The sequence below is a fragment of the Alligator sinensis genome, unplaced genomic scaffold (genome assembly GCF_000455745.1).
Source record: "Alligator sinensis unplaced genomic scaffold, ASM45574v1 scaffold391_1, whole genome shotgun sequence".
Classification (NCBI taxonomy): Eukaryota; Metazoa; Chordata; order Crocodylia; family Alligatoridae; genus Alligator; species Alligator sinensis.
The window spans coordinates 3,142,128-3,165,436 of NW_005841889.1; the positions used below are offsets into that span (position 1 = coordinate 3,142,128).

At 41.3% G+C, this 23,309-nt stretch overlaps 1 protein-coding gene across 4 annotated transcripts in view; it reads left to right on the forward strand.

Annotated features, from left to right (window-relative positions):
- The window catches only part of FGD3 (FYVE, RhoGEF and PH domain containing 3), a 192,338-nt gene that overhangs the window by 105,999 nt on the left and 63,030 nt on the right, over positions 1-23,309 (forward strand). For all 4 annotated transcript variants that reach the window (XR_003092674.1, XM_025197126.1, XM_006017994.3 and 1 more), the window contains 4 exons: positions 1,301-1,469; positions 2,431-3,028; positions 20,223-20,312; positions 22,190-22,326. Coding sequence is in view for 3 of the 4 variants with exons in the window: in XM_025197126.1 (XP_025052911.1) it covers positions 1,301-1,469; positions 2,431-3,028; positions 20,223-20,312; positions 22,190-22,326 (994 nt within the window). In the remaining variant the exon portion in view is untranslated. The remainder of the gene's footprint in view (positions 1-1,300; positions 1,470-2,430; positions 3,029-20,222; positions 20,313-22,189; positions 22,327-23,309) is intronic.

Consider the following 23,309-nt stretch of genomic DNA (forward strand, 5'->3'; position numbering starts at 1 on the left):
TCAAACACATTAAGTAGTCTGTAGTCATTGACTTCAAGGGATCTGGGATAATTTAGAGCAACTGACCATCTGTCCGAAGGAAAGAAAATCATCTTTCTGAAAGACTGAAGACTGAAATTCTTACACAGAGTAAAGATGGCTGGAATAATTGCTCTCAGAACACATACGTTTCAGTTGTTATGTTAAAAAATAACCCTTAAAAATACAGATTCCAAACTGTTAATAATTAAAGACTAATCACATTATGCTAACATGTTCCGTATGGGTCATTTAGCTGCTCTGGCTAATATGCAAAGATGAATTAAGCTGTTTTTAAGAAGTTATTTAAGAAAGCATATGTTTAGAATTTTATGTATTGAACTATTTGAATATTTCCCCATTAAGCAATTTAGGCTTGAGTGAATGTTGGACAGTATTGCTCAAAGCAATACACACTTCTGGATCTATTTTACTGTCATTTTCTTAGCTTCTAGTTTAGGGTTTATTTATGTGAAGTTGCTTTCATCATACTAAGCGGTAAAAGCATATAAACCTGTTGCCATGGGTTACTGCTTACGTATTTATAAAACCATTTACCCTGCAAACAATATGAGGAGCTGAATGCATACATTTTGTTAAATTACATTGATCAGAAGAGCTGGTAAAGGACTCATTAAAAGGTGAAGGCACCAAGTTTTTAAATTTATTTTTCCCACAATGGACACATTTTTAAAGCAAGCATTTTATATGCATGGTGTCTTATTCAGCATAGTACCAAAAGAGGAAGGAAATTTGTGAAGAAGACTGTACCACAGCGGAGATGGGGGAGGGAAGGTGAGAGAAAGTCTAGTACACAGTTGCTTGCAGACTTCTAGTAGAATGAATAGGAGGCATGCAGATCCATGCTTTTGTTACAGCCCTAGTTCAGTGTGTTCAGTTGAGCAGGATTCTAACTTTTGAAAAGTCAATGTAAAGAAAATGTGCCTCTCCAGTGGAGGCAATGAGAACATTCGCAAAACCAAATCTGCATGTGTGTGCTATGCATCCTGTTTGGCAACAAGGAAGCGGTAACGTTGTCAGCCACTCCGTGTTTCTGACAACTTAGTAGAAATGCAAGAGAAGCCATTTTCCTATCTTTAGAACATATCATAATGTGTCTACTTGAGGAATAAGTTGGGACTATTTTAGTTCTTATGTCTTTAGTAAACAGCTTGGGATAATGGATACTTCCCACTCTTTCATCAGAATGTGGGACTACTATCCTCATTGGTATAAAGAAGTAGGAAATTTATCTTCTCTTATTTCCCCTTAATTTTATTAGTACCTCCTAAGCCTGTCCACCTCCAGCCTGGACAGGAGAGAATTCCTCCAGCACCATCTCGACCTTTGCCAGCTGACCCCAAGTCATCTAGGAACTTAGTGCTTGAAGAGGAAGAAACACAGATATCAGCAGGCGTCAATACCCTCATTGAAAAGTTTGAAAGTATTCGGTAAATATATCTTTGTGCCTTTTAATTAAGTTGCTTGTTTTTCATTGAATTTTGAAGCACATTCAATGGGAATAATACTTATTGTAATTGTGTGGAAAGTGGTGTTAAGCCATTGGTTTAATCATAAACCCTAAACTTAACTGTGTGATTATGGGGACTGGATACAAAAGCAGTGTGTCTTTAAGACTTATTCGTCTGTGACCTATCATGGGTCATGATGAAAATCAGTGAATGAATGGCAGTTTTGTGCCAGTGTCTGTAAAGTTTGGATCCGAATTGTTTTGGCATTGCAGAATCTTGATCAGTATAATTTAAATAAATGAGGCTTCTGATTTTACAGGTAAAACTTTATAACCTTGAGTAAATGCCATGTTTGTTGTTTACCCACAGTTTGTGAAGGGAAAACATAATTTGATTGCAGCATATCACAAAGCAATGTAATATACAACCTGGTTTCTAAAGACATTGCAAGAAATATTTGATTTGGTACAACAAATTTTACAGGAAAATTGGTTGCTTTTGCAAAGCTATTCACATGATCATTCTTCCTGACAGTCAAAGTTACAAGGTATAGGGCTTGATCATTTATTGTAAGCATTCTTTCTGCTAGGGCTGATGCTTAAACAAGGCAAATACATTTTGAAAGTATCACTTTGACATTTCTTGCAGTCCTGTCCCTTTAAAACTCTTAACTTGCAGAAAATAACACTGCTTTGCATGGTTAATTTCACGGAAGGACAATGAGGTCCTGTTTAAGCAAACAAGCAAAACTGTTCTTTCAGGAAGGACAAAAGGAATGATAAAGTGATTGGGTTATTTGGGTTGGGAGGGCCACAGAGTGTCTGATGGGGGACTGTAGGGCTCAACTTCCATTGAAATTCAGTGGCCTCTTAGACACTTTTTAACATCCCAGCTTGAAAATGTAAATTTGAATGACCAAGGGCTCCCTCTTTACCTTCAGGCAACCCATACACATTCTTCAAAGAAACCAATTAAATTTAACGCTTAGGATGGAACCTGGATTAGACTCCCCCAAACAACCAAGCTCAAATGACTCTGACATGGTAGCCTCCAGTGGTTGTTCTGCAAGTGAAAAAAGTGAGCCAGATGAGAATGAGCCAGACCTAATATGCAGTTCAGATCTGTCTAACACAGACATAATGAAAATTAAGGAACTAAGCATAGGGGATAACAAAAGCCATGAAGACTGTACTGCTGTGAATGTGAGCAAAGAGCCGTCTGGAGAACTTGGCAATAAAGACTCAACCACAGAGCTGAATGGTAATGGTAAAATTCCCAACAGAGACAGTGGAATTGACAGCCCTTCTTGTAGTGTGGCAGGCGAGACTTTTCCAAATGAAGAAGGCACAGAACAGAAGAAGTCTACTGCATCTGGAAATCCGATTGAAATGGATACTGACAAAAAAGGTAGCAAATGTTCACCTGTGGAGCAGAAGAGAGACTCAACACAGGATGAAGACAGTGACATGGATGATGGAAGTAGCGAGGAACAAGAGACAGCAGAAGTGCCAAAGTTAGAATATTTGGATGTAAACAAGGTAAGGTACCTAGTATGTTCTTTACTTACAAATACTCTTTAAATCTCATCCTGAAACTGTCTCTGTGCCAGGGTTCCTTGCATCTACCTTCATAGATTTTTAAACCCAGAAGGACCATAATCATCCTTTCAGCTATCCTCCTGCTTCACCAGGTCACAAGAGTGTGCCTGACCTGGATCCTCTCTTTTAGAAATGTTTCCTCTCATGATTTAACAGGCTTCAAGTGATGACAAATCCACTGCATCTGTTGGCAGGTTGTTCCTGTGACTAATTACAGTCAGGAGCTAAAAATTTGCATCTCATTTCTGGTCTGAATTTTCCCACATTCAGTTGTAAGCTATTGGAACCCCAGTTGATATCCATGGGGTTGTGTGAATGCAAGGATCCAACAGGTAGAGCTTCTTTCAGGATCCATGCCTTAAATTTGTGCCTGAAATCCTAGCCAAATGGAAGTATTTGCTCATCATATGAACCCTTGTTTTTTTGACAAAGGAAGCTTATACCTCTTTCTATGTGACTTATTATTTTGACTAAAAAAGTTTCTTTGGAAGGTTGCTTCTCTGTAAATTATACTATGTAACGGTCCAAGTAACTGTAGCTAGAAAAGAATTTCCTGGAATACATAGTAATTATAGGTGCAAATACCTTCATTACCTATTTATTAAACTACCTTATGAGGGAAGTGGAGGTGATAGTAGTAGTAGAGTAGTGCCTCCAGCAAAATCTTTTGCAAAAGGTTAGTGGTTCAAAATTTTTGAAGTCAGTGAAGCTTATCACAGGGAAAAGATTACAGTATTTGCAAGTGTTTGTAAGGAAGGGACACTACATTATGTTATAACACATGATAAAAGCTGGCAATAAGGTCTTCTGTGAATTACAGGCCCCACCCTGAGGCCTCTGACAACATGCTGTTTTACACCAGCTTGGTATCTGTGCCAGTGCTGGGAAGGATGTAAGTACCAACTCATTTACAGGAAGTTCATTGGTGATATGATCAATGACGTAAGTTGTATGTTAGATAAAAGCTGTAAAATAGCGTAACTTATATAGCTTGGCATTCAGATCAGTTTGCACAATGAATGCAATTTGCATACCAAATCCCTTACTCTTCTGTCACAGGATATAGCTAACCTCATTGGCTTGCAGTGGGATAATAGGAGTTTCAAGGGGCAGAACACTAACAACGTTGAAACAAACAGAAGGGTTCAAAATAAATCTTTTCCAGCAAACATACATGCTGTAACATATGCGTGTTCTATTTCCACCACCTGGAATACAATTCAGCCTACTGTCAAGTCACAATTTTCATGGACTTAATTAACGGTTCAGTTATTTAAGTCCTGTAGGTGGTCCCCATTGGATACAAAGTTGGTACAGATATAACTCTTTTGGAAAACCTGTTGAAAGCCAATTCATTTCAAATTACATTACCTTGCTATTATTATAATGTTCAGACTTAATTCCTTGACCAATTTATATCAGTGTGTACAGGATTTGGCCAGTTGTGTGGACTTTGGTATAAAGCTACTATGTAACCAAACAGATATAGAAACCCAGATTCTCCTCTAATTTTCCTGGTGTAAATCAAGAACTGCGCCCTGATTTCAACCCAGTGGAACTGAGAGGCAAATCAGACTCCTGGATCTGTAGGCAAATGTAGGAACCCATCTGAATCTCATGGCAATGAACTCTGAACTTAGTTATTGCAGATTGGTAAATCCAAATGCAGCAGGCACAGCATTTTTCGTGCATAACTATCAGTTACTACCACAAGTTGAAACAGAGGGAAGGACAGAAACATTGATTTTGATGTTACCAAAGACATTAACTTTAAAGTACTAGCCGACATTAAGGCAAAACTTGAAAGTTTATTCTAGCAGATGCTACTTCTCAAAGTAAAATTTGTTTATATTCCAAACTAATGTGATGAGTGAATACACAATTCATTTTAAAGTCAAATAATAATTTCCAGCATAATTATAATAATTTATATTTGTGTAGCTAGTTTCCTTAATGTCTGTGGGTCCAAAGTACATTTAGAGGCTTAGTCAACTGATAATCTAATTTAACTATGTACAAAATCATTTCACTGACCGTTGTAAGGCAGCTGGCCAGTTGCATCCATTTAATGGTATATGTAGCATCTTCAGAATGAAAATTGAGAGGGAAAAATTTTATTTTATTTATTTGCACATCACATGCCCCTAAATAAAACATGTGCCTTGTTTTGGGAAGGCTAAATCAAGGGGAAAAAAATAATGTGCCCTTTAACCGAACTGTTCAGAATCAGTTTCCTAATTTAAGATAGACACCACAGTTTTCAATCACTAATTGAATAAATAAGTTATAAACATTTTGAGCAGGGCTGTCCAAATTCTGAGTGGCTGGGGGCCAAAGAAACTCCTGCCACATGGCCATTGACACACCATGCTGGTGTCCTCACACTGTATGGGGTCTGTGGTTCTGCCAAAGCTCCCAGCCACAGTTTCCCTTGGCCCTGTGAGATCCATAATGCAGTAGATGCAAAGTGTAGTAGATTTGCTGCTTTGACACAAATAGGAAGTCAGATGAATGGAAAATTAATTCCATTCCTTTCAGTTACTGCCATGTGCTCTACATGGGGCTGCCCTTGAATGTCTGGAAGCTTCAGCTGATGCGCAACATGGCAGCCCATCTTTTGACAGGGGCGGGTGACTAGAAATGCATAACTTCAGTACTCCAGAGTCTGCACTGCCTCCCAATCACTTTCTGGACACAATTCAAGGTGCTGATTTAGGGCTATAAGGCCCTAAATGGTCTGGGTAAGGGGTCATCTTCTCCCTTATGACCCATTGCAATCCCTAAGGTCAGCCAAAAGCAGCCTCCTGCAAGTACCATTTCACCAGGTTCTCTTGGCAAAAACATGTGGGAGGTCATTCTCTGCAGTTGCTCTTCAGCTTTAGACCTCCATTCCTCTTGAAGCCTGCCAGAGCCCAAGCCTGGACACCTTTTGAAAGTGCTGTAAGACCTTCCTATTTGGGCAAGCATTCATCAAACAAAACCAAGTTGAGATGTTGTTTATGGGGTGTCTGTTTTCTCTTGATGTTCTAGTTCCATTTTAAGATCCTTTGGACCTCATATCACTTACCATTTTAAAATTAATTCTGTTTTCTTTTTGTAAGCTGCGCTGAGCCTTTGTTGGGGAGGGTGGCATATAAATCAAATACCTAAATAATATTTGGATCTCCCTTCCTGTGAACCTTCTGTAATTCACAGCAGCTGTCGAGGATCTGAACCCTGAACACTGACAGATTTTTATATTTATTTTGGCCAGTGTGCACTTTAATCTGTATCAGGTACCTCAGAATTTGGCTCCTGATAATGGTCTATAATAGGTGAAGTGGACTTAACAAATTACAGGAGGATAAAAATGGAATGGATTAGGAATCAAGGTCCAGAGAATTGGAAAAGTGAATCGAGGGAAGCAGGAGGGTTGTAGGATTCATCATGGCCAAGGAAAACCTTTGAATCCTATGTGGTCTGCAAGCATATGGAGTAGAAGGTAGAGAGGAAGCCCATTGAAATATATGGACTCTGAGAGCAGTAGGATTCACTGGAAACAGCTGGGGAAAGATTGAGAGAAAGGGGATTGATGAAATTCTTAAGAGTTCTGGTGCACATATCTTGTAACTCTTCTGCTTCCGCCGATACCACCCTGATATCTACTCAGTTTTTCAGCTTGCTTTCTTGTAGGCCTTCTCAACCCCATTGTAGATCCTCAAGAGAATTTGGCATGAAAGACTTTTTATAAAGTCCATATTCATATTTTCTGGAAGTGTAAGCTTTATGATCTAACTGTATAAAATCTGTATTAGGCTCATCTTTCTGACCAGGAAGCTGTACAATCTACAATTTCCAGAGAGCTAGAGGGGCAAAAATAGGAATAGCATGATGTAAAGTATAGAACATGAAGAATCCTGCCAAGGCTGGAGCTGGATCATTTAAAGCTTCCAACAAGTCCCTGACACATGGGTGGGTGTTGCAAGATTCCTAGCCTGCTACTAGCTAATAGGGGTGTGTGAAGCAGGCCCTATTCAGTTCAGATTTGGCCTGAATTGGGGACAGTGATTCGATTTGTTGATTTGGATCACTGTCCTTGATTCGATTCGGCTGAATCCGAATCTGAAGATTCGATGCTGATTTGGAGAATCAGCAATTTGGCTGTAGACACAGCTTTAAAATTTTTTTCTACATACCTTGAGGTACCAGCGTGGCTTGTGAATGCTGCAATGCTGGGGCAGATGGAGCATCCCACAGGAGTCCGGGGGAGCCTCCATGTATTCGGGGTGCAAACCAGGAAGTGGACCAGAAGTATTTCTGGTCCACTTCCAGGTCCACCGGCGAGCATGCTAGGGGGCCCCCTCTGGCTCAGAGATGGGCTGCGGGGGGGATCCTGGCTCCTGCCCTCAGACCCAGGAGGCACCAGGCATTGAGCTAGCGGGGTGCGGGGTCACCCCCCATGCACTCCTTGGAGAACCCAGAAGTGGACCGGAAGTGCTTCTGGTCCTCTTCCAGGTCTGCTGCCAAGTGCACTGGGGACCCCCGCAACTCTGCTGCGGGACGCTCCATGCGCCTCAGCATTGCAGCATTTATGAGCCGCCTGGTACCTTGAGGTATGTAGAAAAAACATTTAAAGCTGTGTCTATGTATGAACCGCTGAATCTTTTCAAATCTCTCTGAATCGATTTGGGGGGTTCCAATTCAATTTGGAGAGATTAACAGGTCCTCTGATTTGATTTGGAGATTTGGCCACCGAATCGAGCCAAATCTCTGCCAAATCGAATCAAGGACCGAAGCTTCACACAGCCCTACTGGCCAAGTTAAAAAAAAATAAAAATCCTTTCCCTGCCTTATAGATAGCCTTGTGCACTAGATCCCATTCTAGCATACAAGTACACTGCACTTAAAGTTTCTACATCAAGCTGTTTGATTTTAGAGTTGACCTATGGCTAAAAACATTAATTTACATGGTAAGCCCATTTTTCTGAACCCGAATAAATTATAAAGATGTGGGCAACATTACTCAGTAAAGAAGAATTACTGACAATGCTGTGCACGAGAAAAATTTCCTTTAGGCTGCAGACATTCTAACTGAGTGCCTCCTGGACTGTATTCCTATTAGCAGGGCTTGCTGGTTGGCGACGATAATTTTTGTTTGTATAACACCTAGAAGCTTCAGTCATGAAGCAGGATTATGGTGTGTTAGGTACTGTATAAATGCAATGCAATAAAAAAGTGGTCTCTGTCCAAAAGAGTTTAATCTATGGCCCCTATAAATTAAACACATGCAAAATAAGACCGGCCAGAAGTTCAAAGTGATTTTCACACTGTTAGCTGGTTAATTGACCAGGCACATGTGCAAAGCAATTATTGCATGATCAAAATGACTATCCAGCTATAAAAAGAGCCAACCAGATAAAGTTAGTGCATGCAAACGTGTAAGAATTCTATAGCTATTTCTGTCTCGCTTTTATGTGAACGTGTAGTAGGACCCTAAGTAACGGTGATACCAGGAGTAGTTCGGTAGATACTGTGCTGATGTTAGTAATATAAGAATCTAGACATAATGTCTCTATGCCCATTCTCTGTAAAGTAGAGATTCCTGGCTATCACATAAATTAGGAGTTAGCAACCTTTTCAAGGGGTGTGCTGGGATGACTCAGCTTGGGTCCAAGGTGGGCTGACACTAGGACCTGGCCACTGCCATCAAAGGTGAAGCTTCTGAACAGCCAGTGACTGCATGGGCAAAATGCCCCACTGCCAGAACTCCACCAAAACCATCTGGCTCAGCAGATCAGATCCAGTGCCTCTGCATGCCAGAACTGGCCCATGTGTCATACCCCTGATATAGGTTAATTGTTTATGAAGGAGTTAATTTTGGAAATGATACACTGCTTTGTCTGTTCTTTCACAGCATCTGATGCAGTGAGCTTGGGCTCATGAAAGCTTATGTTATACATCCCTGATTTAGTTAGTCTATTGCATGCAAAGCTGCCTTACATTCTGCCATCATGATTTTAGACTAACATGGCTAACTGTGTCTCTGTATGTATTTTTTTTATAATCAGACAGCATCTGATAAAGTGAGCCTCAGCTCATGAAAATTTGTCTATATATATACTTACCCTGACTTGTATTTTTGTCATAGTTCTGTCTTGTATATCCCCTCATTCCTAAACTTTGAATAAAAATTGTGATATTATTAGATTGGTGAAGGATTCAGTTATTGTAGGGAGCTTTTCGCAGGCAGTTTGTTGGCTCAAACCAGTTGTTCCCATCTGATGACTGTTCAGTGGTTTACATGTCACAACTTGGCTGTTCTTGGTCCATCTGATGCTTGCTCTATTATAAAAGGGCTTTCAATCAGGCATTTTCCATTTGCCTTGCAATTATCTATATATATTTAATATATATATTTTTTTCCAATGTAAAGAGTTTATTTAAGGGATGTAAAATGCCACAACAATGATAATAGACTCGATTTTACAGTTTCTACTCTGGTAAAAAAGAAATCATTGGAAGAATTATTTTGTCAGGAATACAGGATTAACCAAAACTGCCCCCTTATGTTGTTCCAGTTATAAGAATTTGACTCCTTGTGAAAATGCATTTTAGTGCTAACTGCCAGTATCTTGTAAGATATTTGGGAGCCAGTGGCAGCATTTATAGTAATAATTGTTTCCTCTGTATATCCTGTCCCTAATTAAATATAAAGTCAGAATTTACACTATTCCCATTAAACAACATGAACCAGGTTTTTTATGTAAAAACTAATTGATCGATTGGCATCTTAAGTGCTGTGCATAGAATATGTAAATAAAGAGGCTTAATGAAAACTCTAGAGGAAGGAATTATCCCTATAGCCAATCATCAGAAGACTCTTGAAGACACTTCTTTTGTTAATTATCTATTACAGCTTCTAATCTAAATTACTTTGTTCTTGAAGCATATACTGCATTGTCTGGCCTGCTCTGTATCTTCTCCATTGTATCTGGAAATTAATTTCAGCCTTGCACTCCTTTTAAAAATCCTGCTTATTTTCTTTCTTTTGCATTCATCAGGCTCTGTTCATAGTTAACTTGTCTCTGCAGATGCTGGAAGCTTCATGAGGTACGTTGCCTCTTTTGCACCGGCATAGTTTGCTCCCTCTTTTACTGGTGTAATTATACTGGAAAGCTGCCATACAAGGGTGGTTTTCATATTACCTGGCCATGTTGTCCTCCCTGATTCGTTGATTCAACTTACTTTGACTATAGGCAGTGGGGAATGAATCTGGAAAAGCTCAGAGTATGTTCTTGCTTCACCTGATCTTTCACTGGGAACAGCTAGTAAGATTTTGGAGACTGACCTGTCCTGATTGCTGTGGTTGACAACTCTAAAGTGTGCAGTGTCGGAGATTCATTTCACCCTCACCAAAAACAGTGGAAAAAGGTTTCCATTAAAGAGGAAGTGGAATAAAGCTGCTATTGCTTGACTGTAAGGAAGCCAAGGAGCCCCGCGTCAGCATCAGCTATTGAGAAGGGGGTAAGGCCATCCCCTCTCTTCTGCAGGTTTCATTTGTAAAAAGGATTTTGGTAGTTGTGGACCTATTTGTCCCTTTTTCTACCACTTGTCCTCAACACAAGCTTTTGGAACCATGCCTTGGGGTAACATACATGTTAGTAGTAACATACATGGTAGTAACATACATGTCTCCAGAAAGCTTTTGTTTATAGTCATGAGCAGAGACGTAGTAATTACAGTTTCAAATTGATTTAATGATGACTTGATAATTCCCAGTACATCAGGTTAAGTGGAGCTCATGAATAATTAAAAAAAATGCGGACTCTTTTTGCTTTGCAGTTTTCAACCCCAGCTGTCCCCTCCCACAACTTTTACATCTACGAAACAGTGGCTGGTGAAATTCCCTAACATGTAGCTTTTATCATTTTATTTAGTCTAGTTTTAAATGTCCCTTGGGAGTCTGTGCCACAGTCTAACAGATCTCCCTGTCAGTATGCACTTATTGGAATATATTTTAAAAACACAAAAGTGAGTAATTGAGAATCTTTTCTGTCTTTTGTCAAACTGAAAATGAACATGGAGACCATATTAGTTTTGATAGCATTTCAGAAAATGTCAGCAGCTCAGAAATGAAATGTTAGTCTTGATACTTACAAGAGGGGGAATGACATGGAAGTGGGATTTAAATGGCTGTCACATTCTATAGTCTATTAATTTTAGGGGGTTTTCTGGAGCTAGAGCCTGGCAGGAATTTAGTAATGCTTTTGAAAGTGACTAATACTTTTTCGTGTCTTGTTATTTAAATATTTAAAATAAGTGGAAACATGTTTATTCATAAGCTCTGAAATTATCTTTCTATCCATCCATCCTGCTGCTTATTGCCATCTGAATGCCTTCCAGATAAAATACCAACATGGTGGACATAACGGAGTCTCTTTCAAAGTGAAAGCTCTGCTTGGGCTGTTGATGTGGGTGGGTATGTGCATGTGGTTTTAGTTGGTTGGCTTTCTGTTGATCTTTTTTTTTTCTTTTTGGGGGCAGGCTTTGGTTAGAAAGGGGGAGTCTGTGTTGTGAGCAGTGTTTTTACTGTGGTGGCAAGGTTTTGCAGACTCTGAAGACAGTCAGCTTGGCTCTAGAATTGCCTCACCTATTCTGGGAGCGTGTTTCATTGTAGGATCCCTTTATTGTTCCCTCATGGTTTTTTATCCTGAGCTTTGTGATGCACATTGTCCCAAAGGAGTGCAACTGTCTTGACAGTTTTTTACTTCATAATTCAGTCTTCAGTGCAGCTGGGAATTGGTTGGCATCCATCTGTAAAGAAACTGGAGTATGATCCTGACCTGCTCACAAATGCCTGATGGAGCAGTTTAAAGTAGGATTAAAAAGGGAGAATGGTTCAATGATTAGGGTGAAAACCTAGCACTTGGAAAAACCTGCATTCAGTTTCCTACTTTGCCACAGATTCCCTGGGTAACTTTAGACTTGCCACTGTGTCTCTGTGCCTCAGTTTTGCATCTGTAAAATCAAGGGATAGGATCTTCCCTACATCATGGGGTCTTACGAGGATCAATTCATTAATGACAGATAGGTATTCAGGTGCTAATTTACAGAAGCCATAGATGTGCTCTAGGCAGGTTGTGCTGTGGATATATAATGATGAAATACCTAGATTATTTCCTTCTCCCCCCAAATGGTACATAACACTAAAACAAAGGCAAAGACAAAAGAGTAACATTGATCTCAAAGAAAAATGTTTCTATTCTTTTTCTTTTTTCCCCCATTACCACCCATACACACTAGTATTTCGTAGGGAGAAGAGTACAATCCGTAACAGCATAACTGTGCCCTGGCTAGTTCCCATATAATCCCAGATTATGGGCTGAACAAATTGGGTTTAGTCATGCATTTGATCGAGTATTTTGCTGACAGTTTGCTGACATTTTTTGAGAAGAGCCCTACATATTTGTTGAATCCGTGAAGTCTTGGATGAGCAAGGATCCTGGTTTCCTATGTTTAAAATCCCAAATGCTCTGACCCCCAAATCCACATTTTCCCATGATTTAAAACAAAACACCATTTTATATATATATATAGAGAGAGAGAGGGAGGGAGAGAGAGGTATATGTATATATATATAGGTATTCATTAAACACCATGTTTTATTGATATATTTACAATTTTAAAACAATTTGAAAGCCTACCAATGCCTCAATCATAATAAAATAAATTCTAAATACCTGTGTATTTTGGCATTAGATTTTGGGTTTTTTAATCTTGGAAAATCAGAACTCCCCCTGCCCCCTTCACTCACCAGGATGCTGAGCAGCCCTGATACATTGGGGCACTGCCCCGTCCATGCCATTGCCCCTCACTCCCAAACCACAGCCCCCCCTCCCCCCCCCAGCTGTGCCAGTGCCCCCCATTCCTAACCCGCAGCCCCCTGGCCCTGTCAGTGCCCCTCACTCCCAACCCATCACCCCCACCATCCCCAGCCCTGCTAGTGCCCCTCATTCCTGACCTGTAGCCCCTTGCCCCCACCTCCCTCCCACAGCCTTGCCAGAGGGATCCCTTAGCTGCCCCCCATACCCTACCTCACCTGGCCCTGTGTGGACTGACAGGACTTCAGCAGGGGAAGGGGCTGGGGGGTGTTCTTCAGGGGCAGTGGGGAGTTGCATGGCTGGGCTGCCGGAGGCTGGTGCCCGTGATCTTAGGGGCAGGGGTGGCCGTGTGCAGCCAGGAGACTGGGAGACCCAGCCTGGGGCAGGGTGGTGCCATTGGCATCCCCTCCTCCCTGCAGCTCAGACTGGGGCCAGACTTGCTCTGTCACTGCTCACACAAGTGAGACCAACTCAGTGGGATGAAGACTGTTTGGAGCCCCTTGCACTCCTCCAGCTGCCTGCGGCATGGCCTGGGTCACACAGAGCTGCACTTGGCCTCACGCTGCTGTGCTGGCCCTCCCCACCATGGTGTAGTCTAAGCCCCAGCTGGCAGCACAGGGCAGCGTACGGTGTCCCAGCTGCTACCTGTGCCACACAACTCCACGCTGCTCCCAAAGGGCCCTTCCCTTGCCCTCTTCGCCCACTGGAGGGGCAGGTGGTACCTTCTGCTGGGCCCCGCTGGCAACAACGCTGAGCTGGGCTGCCTCGGACATTCCTGCCCCACTGTATCACTGGCACCCGGACTCCTTCCCCCCAGGGCCGACAAGCTCCCGCCCTGTCATCTACCTACCCAGTCCCCAAGCCCTGGCTCTCCAACCCCCACCCCACCACTGCTCCCTGTCTCCAATCACACTCCCTCTACTCCCCCCAGCTCCAAAGCTCCTTGCAGATTGGATCCCTGGTGATGAGTGTAAAATATCTTAGGTGTGACAAATACTGCATGTTTGGATTAGCTTCTTTGTGATCATAATTAGTCCTCTTCTAAATCAGTGGGAATTTTGTTATGGCCTTTGTGGGACCATTGTAACTTGTCCATTAGGAAACTTGACCTGAATTACTTTGAGTCATATCATTGGTAAAATTGTCTTTGTATGTGCATTGGAAAGTATTTACTTTGCCTTGAAAGAGCAGTGAAATCATTACCTTTGCTTCCTGATCCAACACCTGCAACTATTGTGAAACTGGACCATTTTAACCAGCCAAAGCAGGTTTCGCAACTTGTTCCTTCAGCAGGCTTGTTGCACTTCATGGCATGTTGCCTCTTCATTTCCTAGTTCCGTGATATTTAAACGCTATAGATAAATCCATCTAATTTTCCCGGAATTCCACATCTGCTTTGCCAATGTTTCTGTCTTACTGCTGGTTAAGAAACAACAGACTCACTGTCTCATCAGTATCTACTTATTGCAACCTTGGAAATGTGAGGCATCCAGACTCCAGAGAATTATAAATAGTCTATGGAATCAATAATCCTTCAATATTGTTTCAGCGTTTTTGAGTGGAAAGGTTTTTCCATAACAAGTATTTGCTAAAGTATTTTCTGTTTAAGGCCAGCTTTTCATAAAAATGTGTTTTACCAGTCTCTGGCAAAATTAAGTACAGATGCTTCTTGTAATGAATTGGAATGTGAGGAGTTGTCACTTGTGTAGCATATTGGTTGAACAGTCATTTACCCAAAATTTAAAATTGGGTTTAAGACTTGATTAGTGATGGTGTGCTGGTGTTAGCACAACTTGCTCAAATGAGCATTTCTGTCTGTGTGGTGGGAGTGAGGGCAGAGGGGTGAGGGTGTCATATGTATCTGAGACCTTTAGGAAGTAGGAAGTACCCTTTCTGCCCTGTTCAGTATGTTTAAGTCAGGTGGTAAGCACAATAGGGAGATGTAGGGTGCAAAGTTGTCTTTATGCTGATGACTTACAGATCTGCATCTCCATAGCAACTGATCCTGTTGATGCAGCTGGTCAAGCGTCTGGAGGAGATGGAAGTAAACTGGAGAATAATTGGCTTGAAAGCAGTTCTGAGTTTTGGGTAAAAAAAAAAAAAGAGGTATAAATGCAAACTGAGGGCTTGATTAGTATTTTGTAATCTATCCTGGATAAGAGACAATCTAGAGTTGTGCAGTCCCAAGAGAGAGGAAGGAGCTAGACTGTGACACAAAGATCACTGTAGTCTCCGCCTCCCTCTTGTTCCTAGGTCAAAGTCCAGTAGTCTGTACTTGCTCTTTGGATGGCATTTGCCCTTCAGGCCTGGCTCAGCTGCACTGTTGGCACATTTATAACAGTGGAGCAACAGAGTCTTTCCCATATCGCTAACCCCCTCCTTTCCCACTTCCCGCTTGCTGACACAGGAGGGTAGCAGTCCCATAGTAGCCTATATTCCCAGTCTTCAGAGGGCAGCAACGTGGACAGCTTGCTCAGTGGAATATGGGGGCTCTCATGTGGCTGCACATTGGGGCCAAAACTGAGGTCTAAGTAAATCCTACACATGTGTGGCTGACTCTGGTATGAAGTTACCCCATTTACGTCTATGATTGTGATACTGTGTGTTCAGGCACAGACAGATTTCAATAGATGTTTAAAACTGGCCCCTTTTCTGTAATAAAGAACAAAAGAAAGAAAGAAATTGCTACATTGTGTTTGCAAAATGGAATTTCTCACTTTTTCGGAATTAGAGCACTGTGCTGGCCACATGTTCTGGGTGGTTGGGAAGGAATAATCGGGCTGTTTGCAAAATGAGCGTCATGCAGTCATTGCTTTGAATCATGTAGAAAGCTTCCTGTGTCACAAAGTAGACACCTGCTACTTCCCTTTTTCTTCTCTTCCTTTTAAGAAATGCAGCATAATATTTAAAAATTAAATAAAATATAAAATTGAAGTATGCTTACAACTGCAATGATGGGCGGTGAATGTACAGCATAATTACAATGTTGACCAGTCAGTTGGCAAAAATATTTGTCAAAATAGGAGTAAGGTATATTTACAAGGACTAAGACTTAGAAAGATTCATGTAGCCTACAAAGGAATATAATTTACAATTGTTGAAAGTGACACTTTCAACTGTTAGATCTGCTAAACTTATACTTTACAGATAACTCTTGTTTCGTTGGTTCCCAACATATATTATCAGCCATTTGTTTAAGTATAGTTTACAGAGGAGGCAGTAGGAGATTAAATGGCTTGGCCATGGTCATGCAGCATATTAGTAGCATGACGTGGAACAGAGTCTGGGTTTCTGACCTACACATCTGTATTCTAACTGTCAGACAGTATCCCAAGCATTTTACTTGCATTCACTTACAGATGCTGTCTAATTCACATTGAGTTAAAGTTTGCTCGCCATGCTCAACTGAAGAGTCCTGTTGACTTCAGTCAGATTGCTGATGAAATAGTGGAATTGATGACTAAATTGAGCAAGGTTTAGTTCAGATTGTTGCATAATAAACCAAATTCATGTGTACTTGATGTTGTGTTTTAAATTTTACCCTTTTAAGTTATAGAGCACTAAATCTCCATGGCATTTTTACGGCCAGATTCTGTCACTTTTCCCAAAGTGATCAGTACTTTACTCAGCAAGTAGTATTTCTAAAGTAAAGTTCAGCCCAGCTGTGTTAAGCTTTGCACTTGTCCCATATTAAATTTAAAACATTGTGCCAGCCAGAAATGTGAGCATGTCTCAGAATTGCTTAGAAAATTCACCCATTTAAATGTCCCCATGTCTTCACCACCAGAAATTATAGCTGAAACTACAATGTCATTTTAAAAGCATTTTGCCCAGACTGTTAAATTTCTGTTTAGCCATTGTTTGATATTTGAACAGATGTTTGCAGGTTTTTTTTAAATATAAACTGAGTTACAGATGGTGAAGGTCAGAAGGTTAAAAGTGCCTGTGTTTTATATAGATTTATTTCTGAGAACAAATGTATTTGGAGGAAAATATTTTTTTTCAAATTCTGAAGTCAAACAAATCAAACAATAGTGGTTAGTACGCTGATCAGGTTAAAGCAGATTAAATTTTGTGTCTTTCAGTTAGATTTTTTTCCCCAGGTTCAGCAAAATTGGCAATGTGTCCCCAATGAGAGATGTAAAAAATGTATTCCCAATGAGAGATTCATACTTTTATTGCAACTTGAGTGATCAAAGCTATGTTTCAGTGTAAAATACTACATTGTAGTTCCCTTTGGCAAGTTCAGGGCTTTGCTTTACCATCATTAATTTTATATATTTGGCACAAAATCAATATTTATTATATGTGGAGTCAGGTAGGGCACAGTGCAGTAAATTAAAATAAGATAGATTATTTCAGTTTATACACAATGAATTTAATACATAGGGAGCAATCTCAGAGCTTTTTTCCACAGTATCCTATTGTTCACGGCAGGTTGCAATGCACATTTAAAGAAACTACATCAGAATAGGGTGAAATAAACACTTTATGGAATATGCAGGGAAAATGTATTTCTTTCCTCTATCACTTAGTGATTGACTTGTGTTTTCTGCTATCAGTAAATGTGGAGCTTCTCGCTTATCTGTATAAATGTCCCTTTTTGAATTTTGACAATGATTTTGACAGGGTTCTTATATATTGCCATTTTTAAAAGAGTATTTTCATTCTGTCTAAATTTATTTCCTTTCAGGTTCCCTGAATTTTTCACTTGCTTGGCTTATAAATGACAGTAAATAGAAGCACTTAATTTACCTGCACTATCCCATTCCATTCAATATATGAATGTAATTCTCTCATGTTTTCTCCTATTTCCCCCCATGCTCCTGTGGGACGCTCCATGTGCCCCAGCATCGCAGAATTCACAAGCCTCACTGATACCTTGAGCTATGTAGAAAAAACATTTAAAGTTGTGTCTATGTCTGAATCGCTAATCGAATCAGCATGGAATCTTCAGGTTTAGATTCGACCAAATCAAATCAGGGACAGTGATCTGAATCAACAAATCGAATCGCTGTCCTTGATTCCGGCCGAATCCGAATCGAATAGGGCCCGCTTCGCACACCTCTAGTGTCTACCTTGTAAGGTAGTGCCAGCATGCCAGAAAAACAAAACCAGCATGCCAGAAAACAAAACCAGGGCGGGGGGTACATGGCAGGATGCATTGCATATTAATATAGTTAAAAGTCATTAATGTTGGTTTTTTACAGTAAATACCAGATTTGGTTGTTTTGTGCCATTGCTGCTGCCATCCCTTCCCCTTCCCACCCCCCCTCAACAATGCAGGCAGGTGGGCGGGCACAGAGGTGGTGCTGGGGGAGGCTTGCTGCGCAGCGTGGTGTCTGGACTCAGGCTGCTTGCTACGGCCCCAGCCCCAGCTCCAGACCTGGTCAGCAGCATGGCACAAGCTGATTGGGCCCCTGCCAGGAGCCTTGGCAGAAATTGGGGGGGATTGTGCCCCCTTCCATGGGTTGCCCATGATTAGGGACAGGGGTGGCACCAGCACAATCAGTGCTTCCTACAGAAGGAAAAAGTTCTGGTGTTTGTCTTTGCCGCTGATTGGCCAAGGGGTGCTGGCAGCCCCACTGGTGTTGCTGACCATCTGGGGGGCAAAAACCACACTAAATTTAAAACTGGTTTTCACCTCCCCTTTGATCAGGAGTGAGCAGCAAGTGGAGCGGGGGAGAGAACTGACACGGGGGAACCTGCAAAATTGGCAGGAGTGGGGTGTGTGGCAGCTCCTTTGATTTTGCAGGTTCCCCTGTGCACCATCACAGACATTGGGCAGCAGAACGCAGGCAGCCTCCCTGCATCCCTGCCTGTGTTCTCCTGCCCCTGCCCCAAGTTCCTGCCATGATGCTGCTATCTGCTGCTGCTCTGGAGAGCCCAGAACAGTAACTTAAATAACATTTTTTTTAAACATTTTCCTTGGCACACCTCCTGGCTTGCCAAGGAAAGTGTCTCTGTGTGCCACTAATTGGCACCCGTGTTGGGGGTTGCCTATCCCTGGGTTAGGTGGTTGCATTGAGCTACCTACAGTGAAACCCAGGTATTTTTCTGCTCAATGGTTACAGTTAATTTAGAATCCATTGATATTCATGAGTAGTTGAAATTACTCTTTCCAGTGTGTACAGTACCCTCTATCTGACAACAGTGACTTTCATTTCCACCCCCTGCCCAATCATTTTAAGTTTTTTTTTGGAGTGCTTCACAGTCTGCTGACCTTGACTAACCTGTCTGCGTATTTTGTTCCTGTCCACCCACTGACATTACCAGAATAACAACAAAATTGTATATTAATCAATATTTAAAGATCATTAGAGAGACTTGAGATAATATTTAATTTTATTGTGAGAGAGAGAGAGCATTCAATCATAAACAGTTTGCACTGGTAGTCTTGGATGTTAAAAACCATTAATCGCTATTAAGAATTCAGTTGATAATTTTATGAAGTTTGTTCAGAAAATAGATGAATTTCAGTCTGTAGCCTACTGACTCGGGTATCTCTAAGTATTAAGATGGTTGAACCTTCATTCTACAGTGGCATGTCTAACCTATGACCAAAGTGGAGCCATGATTATTTATGCACTTGAAAATGGTTATGTACAAGTCAAGGAGGAGAAATGGTCAATGGGATAACATGAGAAATAACGGGATGAACAATTTAGTATGAATACCAGGGGAAAAAAATCCTCTGCATTGAGTTCTATCAAAGTGTGCAATAATACATACTGTTACATATGTATAATACATACGGTATCCATATGTTCCACACATGCTATTAGAAATGCACTGTGGAGAGCAGTGCAGTCCTTCCAGGGGAATGGGCTACATGACATAAATGACCTTTTCTAACTGTGGATTCTGTGGGTTTTATAGTTCGATATAAAAAAAATGGACCGTAGGTAATGTGATGATAAGCCTGTTAGTCTCCAAATTAGCATGCTATTCATCCTGAAAACTTAATAGCTAGTGTAGAAGAGATCTCTTATTCTTTTCTATTCTTCTTGAGATTTTGTTACTTATGCTAAGACCTAAAGAACTAAAGTGCTATTTCAGCCAGCTGGCGCGTGTCCTAATTAGCTTTAGAAAATAAAATATGCCCCAGCAGCAAAGCAGTCCTTTGAATAGAAATACCAGGGCAAATTCTCTCATGTGGTATCATCATTTATTTCAGCAGCTACACCAGTGGGGAACTTGGCCACTGAATCTTGGTAAGTAGAATGCTCAATGAATAATTGGACAATTACATTTGTAATTAATATTTTTTTCAGTGTACAGAGCCACAAAAGCTGTTCAACATTGCAAATGAACTGCTTCACACAGAAGAAGCATATGTTAGAAGACTGCATCTCTTGGACCAGGTAACTGCTTTGATCAAGTTATGATTCATTTTCTGTTCACAAAAAAGATTTGCTCAGGCAAATGTGGATGTTACATTTATTGTGTATATGGTTTAAGATTTTCTCTGTGATATCAGAATATTCTAGTAAAGTCAAATTTGAGAAAGCTTTTTAGGTAGGTAAGACTGAAAGTTCATCTTGGTAACTGCCTCTTAAAGGCATGGATGAGTCATGGAAAGTTTTATTAAAAGGCTTTTGTGATCTTGGAATTTTTAACAGTCTGTTCACAAGTTGTTTCTTCTTCTTCAGCCACTAGCCTGTAATTCAACTTCCTTTTTCTCTGGCTTTCAGAATCTGTATCTTGGCCGGATTTCCAGTTCTCGCTCCAGGTGGACATTTGGTGTCCCATTTGCAACCCAGCTGCCCTGATGTTTCTTATGTATTGATCCTTGCTACAGTGGCCAAACATAAAGCCACTATGGGAGAGAGACTGGTTGCCAGTAGCTAATTTGTTTTTGGAAGGAGTAGTTTGGCTTAGTTAGGAGTAGGAGAGCAGAGGTGGGTTGATGAAAGAAGTGGTAGTGGAAAAGGGATCTCAGCAAATTTAGTTTAGGGTGATCCACAACAGATTGTCATTGGAAGTTTTGCCAGCATCAGGCCCATAGGATCAGGCCCTTTTGACTTTTGTATTCCTCACTTAGTCACATCCTTTTACCTATTACCTCCTTTATGTTTATATTGGTGATAAAAGAGAAACCAGAAACATGATTTAATAGTTTTTGACCTTTTTTTGTATATAAAGTAGTCTGAAGTTAGGATGATTTAGAGCAATGTCTCTAGTACATCCAAGGCAATTGTGCAATGTATAAACATAGAAGAAAGAAGGGTTAAAAATGATGGAGAGTCTCAGTGCTCAATAGGGTGTGTTGGCTTTCTTAAAACTGAAAACTGTCCCCTTGCTGTGAATTCAATTAGACAAGCTATAATTAGTATTTGAAAACTTTCCTTCAGTGCTAAAGATTTCCATGAAAATTTTGGCTCTGTTTGCTCTGGTTGTTTCTGAAAATTTTAGGAAAATCTTTAAATTTCATTTGGTAAGTTAGTGGTTGATTCTGTAGGCAGTCCCTGCAGGCTGGATGAGTGGTGTGAGGCCAGTCCATAGGTTGAATCGGATCCACAGACTGGCCCTGCATGTTGGATGCACCATGTGTCCTGGAGTGGCTAAAGCAAGTGTCGTGGGCAGTGCAATGCTGCTACAGATGCTCATGGGGCATGCTGCATGCAGCAGTTGCTCTGGGGCTGTGCTGCACATGGCAGCCACTCCAGGATATGTGTTACAGCATGTGCTTCATGTGGCATGGTCTCAGAGTGAATGCCTGTGGCACCATCCAGCATGCCCTGTGTGCATGCTGTCTGTGGATCAACTCCAAAACCCATGAGCAGCACCAGAGCCAAGCATAGGGCTCTTCAGGCTTATCTTTGTCACCCCTGTAGAAGGGCATACAATTCCTTTCCATTTGCCCCCTGACAATACAGAATTTCCTGTGGTTTATATTGCTTCACATGAGTGAGAACGAGCTTTGTTTATATTTCAGCCACTACGTAGCTTTCAAAAAGAATACTGTAAAATACAGGACATGTCATCCCATGGCAGTGGTTCTCAACTTTGTTAGACTCGAAGCACCCCTTGGAAAATACCAGCTCTTAGTTTTCACTTGTTTTTAACTATAGAAAAATAGTAGAGCTATTTTTCTGTTGCAAACAATTCAGAAAGCCCACAGCAGGCCAGAATGTTTCTAACACTATGGATTCCTACTTGAGATCTCTGGGTTTATAACAAAATGTCAGATTTTTAATTAGCATTAAGTAACTTTTACTGCCTTGTTTCTTCCATGCAGGTTTTCTGCACTCAGTTGTCTGAAGCAGGCATTCAGTCTGATGTGATAACTGGCATCTTTTCAAATATTTCTTCCATCTATTGCTTCCATGGACAGTTTCTCTTGCCTGAGCTGAAAACAAGAATTACAGAAGAGTGGTGGGTAACCGAAGTTACAAATAAATACTTAGTTTGAAAGGTGTTCTTTCAACTAGAAAAGTTAGTCCTACAACAATTTTAATTATTTGGTGTCATAATATTTCTCAAAAGATATAAATGTAATCATGCAATTTATACTTTCCTGGTCATAAAGACAAGCCCAAACACACAGATAGATAAAAAATATTTTCTTAAAGTGTACTCTATAGATATGAAGTATCACATGATCTGGTCAGTCTTCTGATGTCCATCACTCCCAAATTCAAAAGTTATGGGAAGGCCAGATCACTTGCTATTTTTATTATTTTGGACACCTTTGAATGCCACTGTAAGGCATTCAAAAAAGAAATGAGAGCCTCAATGTATTTACACAAGATATGCATACACTCTTATAATGGTATAAGGGGGGTTTCAACCTTTTTTAACAAGTGTACCCCTTCTGTCTCAAGAGTTTCAGCTCATGTACCCCTTTACATTTTTTTCTTCTTTTTAAGTAGGGGGGGGGCAGATTGAGGCCCCCATGGTAAGGAAGGGAGTGGGGCTGGGGCAAGTGCTGCACAGCAGGGCGCAGGACAGAGCTGTGAGTGACTCGTCCAGTAAGGGAGGGAGTGCGGCTCCTGCCACTGTGCGCACCCCAGGAGGGCGTGGAGGGCGTGTGTCCTCAGATCTGTGTGTGGGGCAAGGGTGGGCTGCCGCTGTGAGAAGGGCAGATGGAAGGCCCCTAGTGGTGGAGGAGGGAGTGGGGCTAGGGCAGGGGCTGCCCAGCTGGGTCAGCCTGACCCCATCCCAATAGCCTTGCTCCTGTAGGCCCCCATGGTGAGGGAAGGAGTGAGGCTGGAGCAGGGGGGGTAGGCACTGCCCACCTGGGGTGGAGCGTGGGACGAAGCTGCAAGCAGCTCATCTTGGGGGTGGCAGCTCCTGCCACTGCATGCAGTGCAGGAGGGCATGGGGAGAGTGTGCCCCCAGATCTGCACATGGGGCAC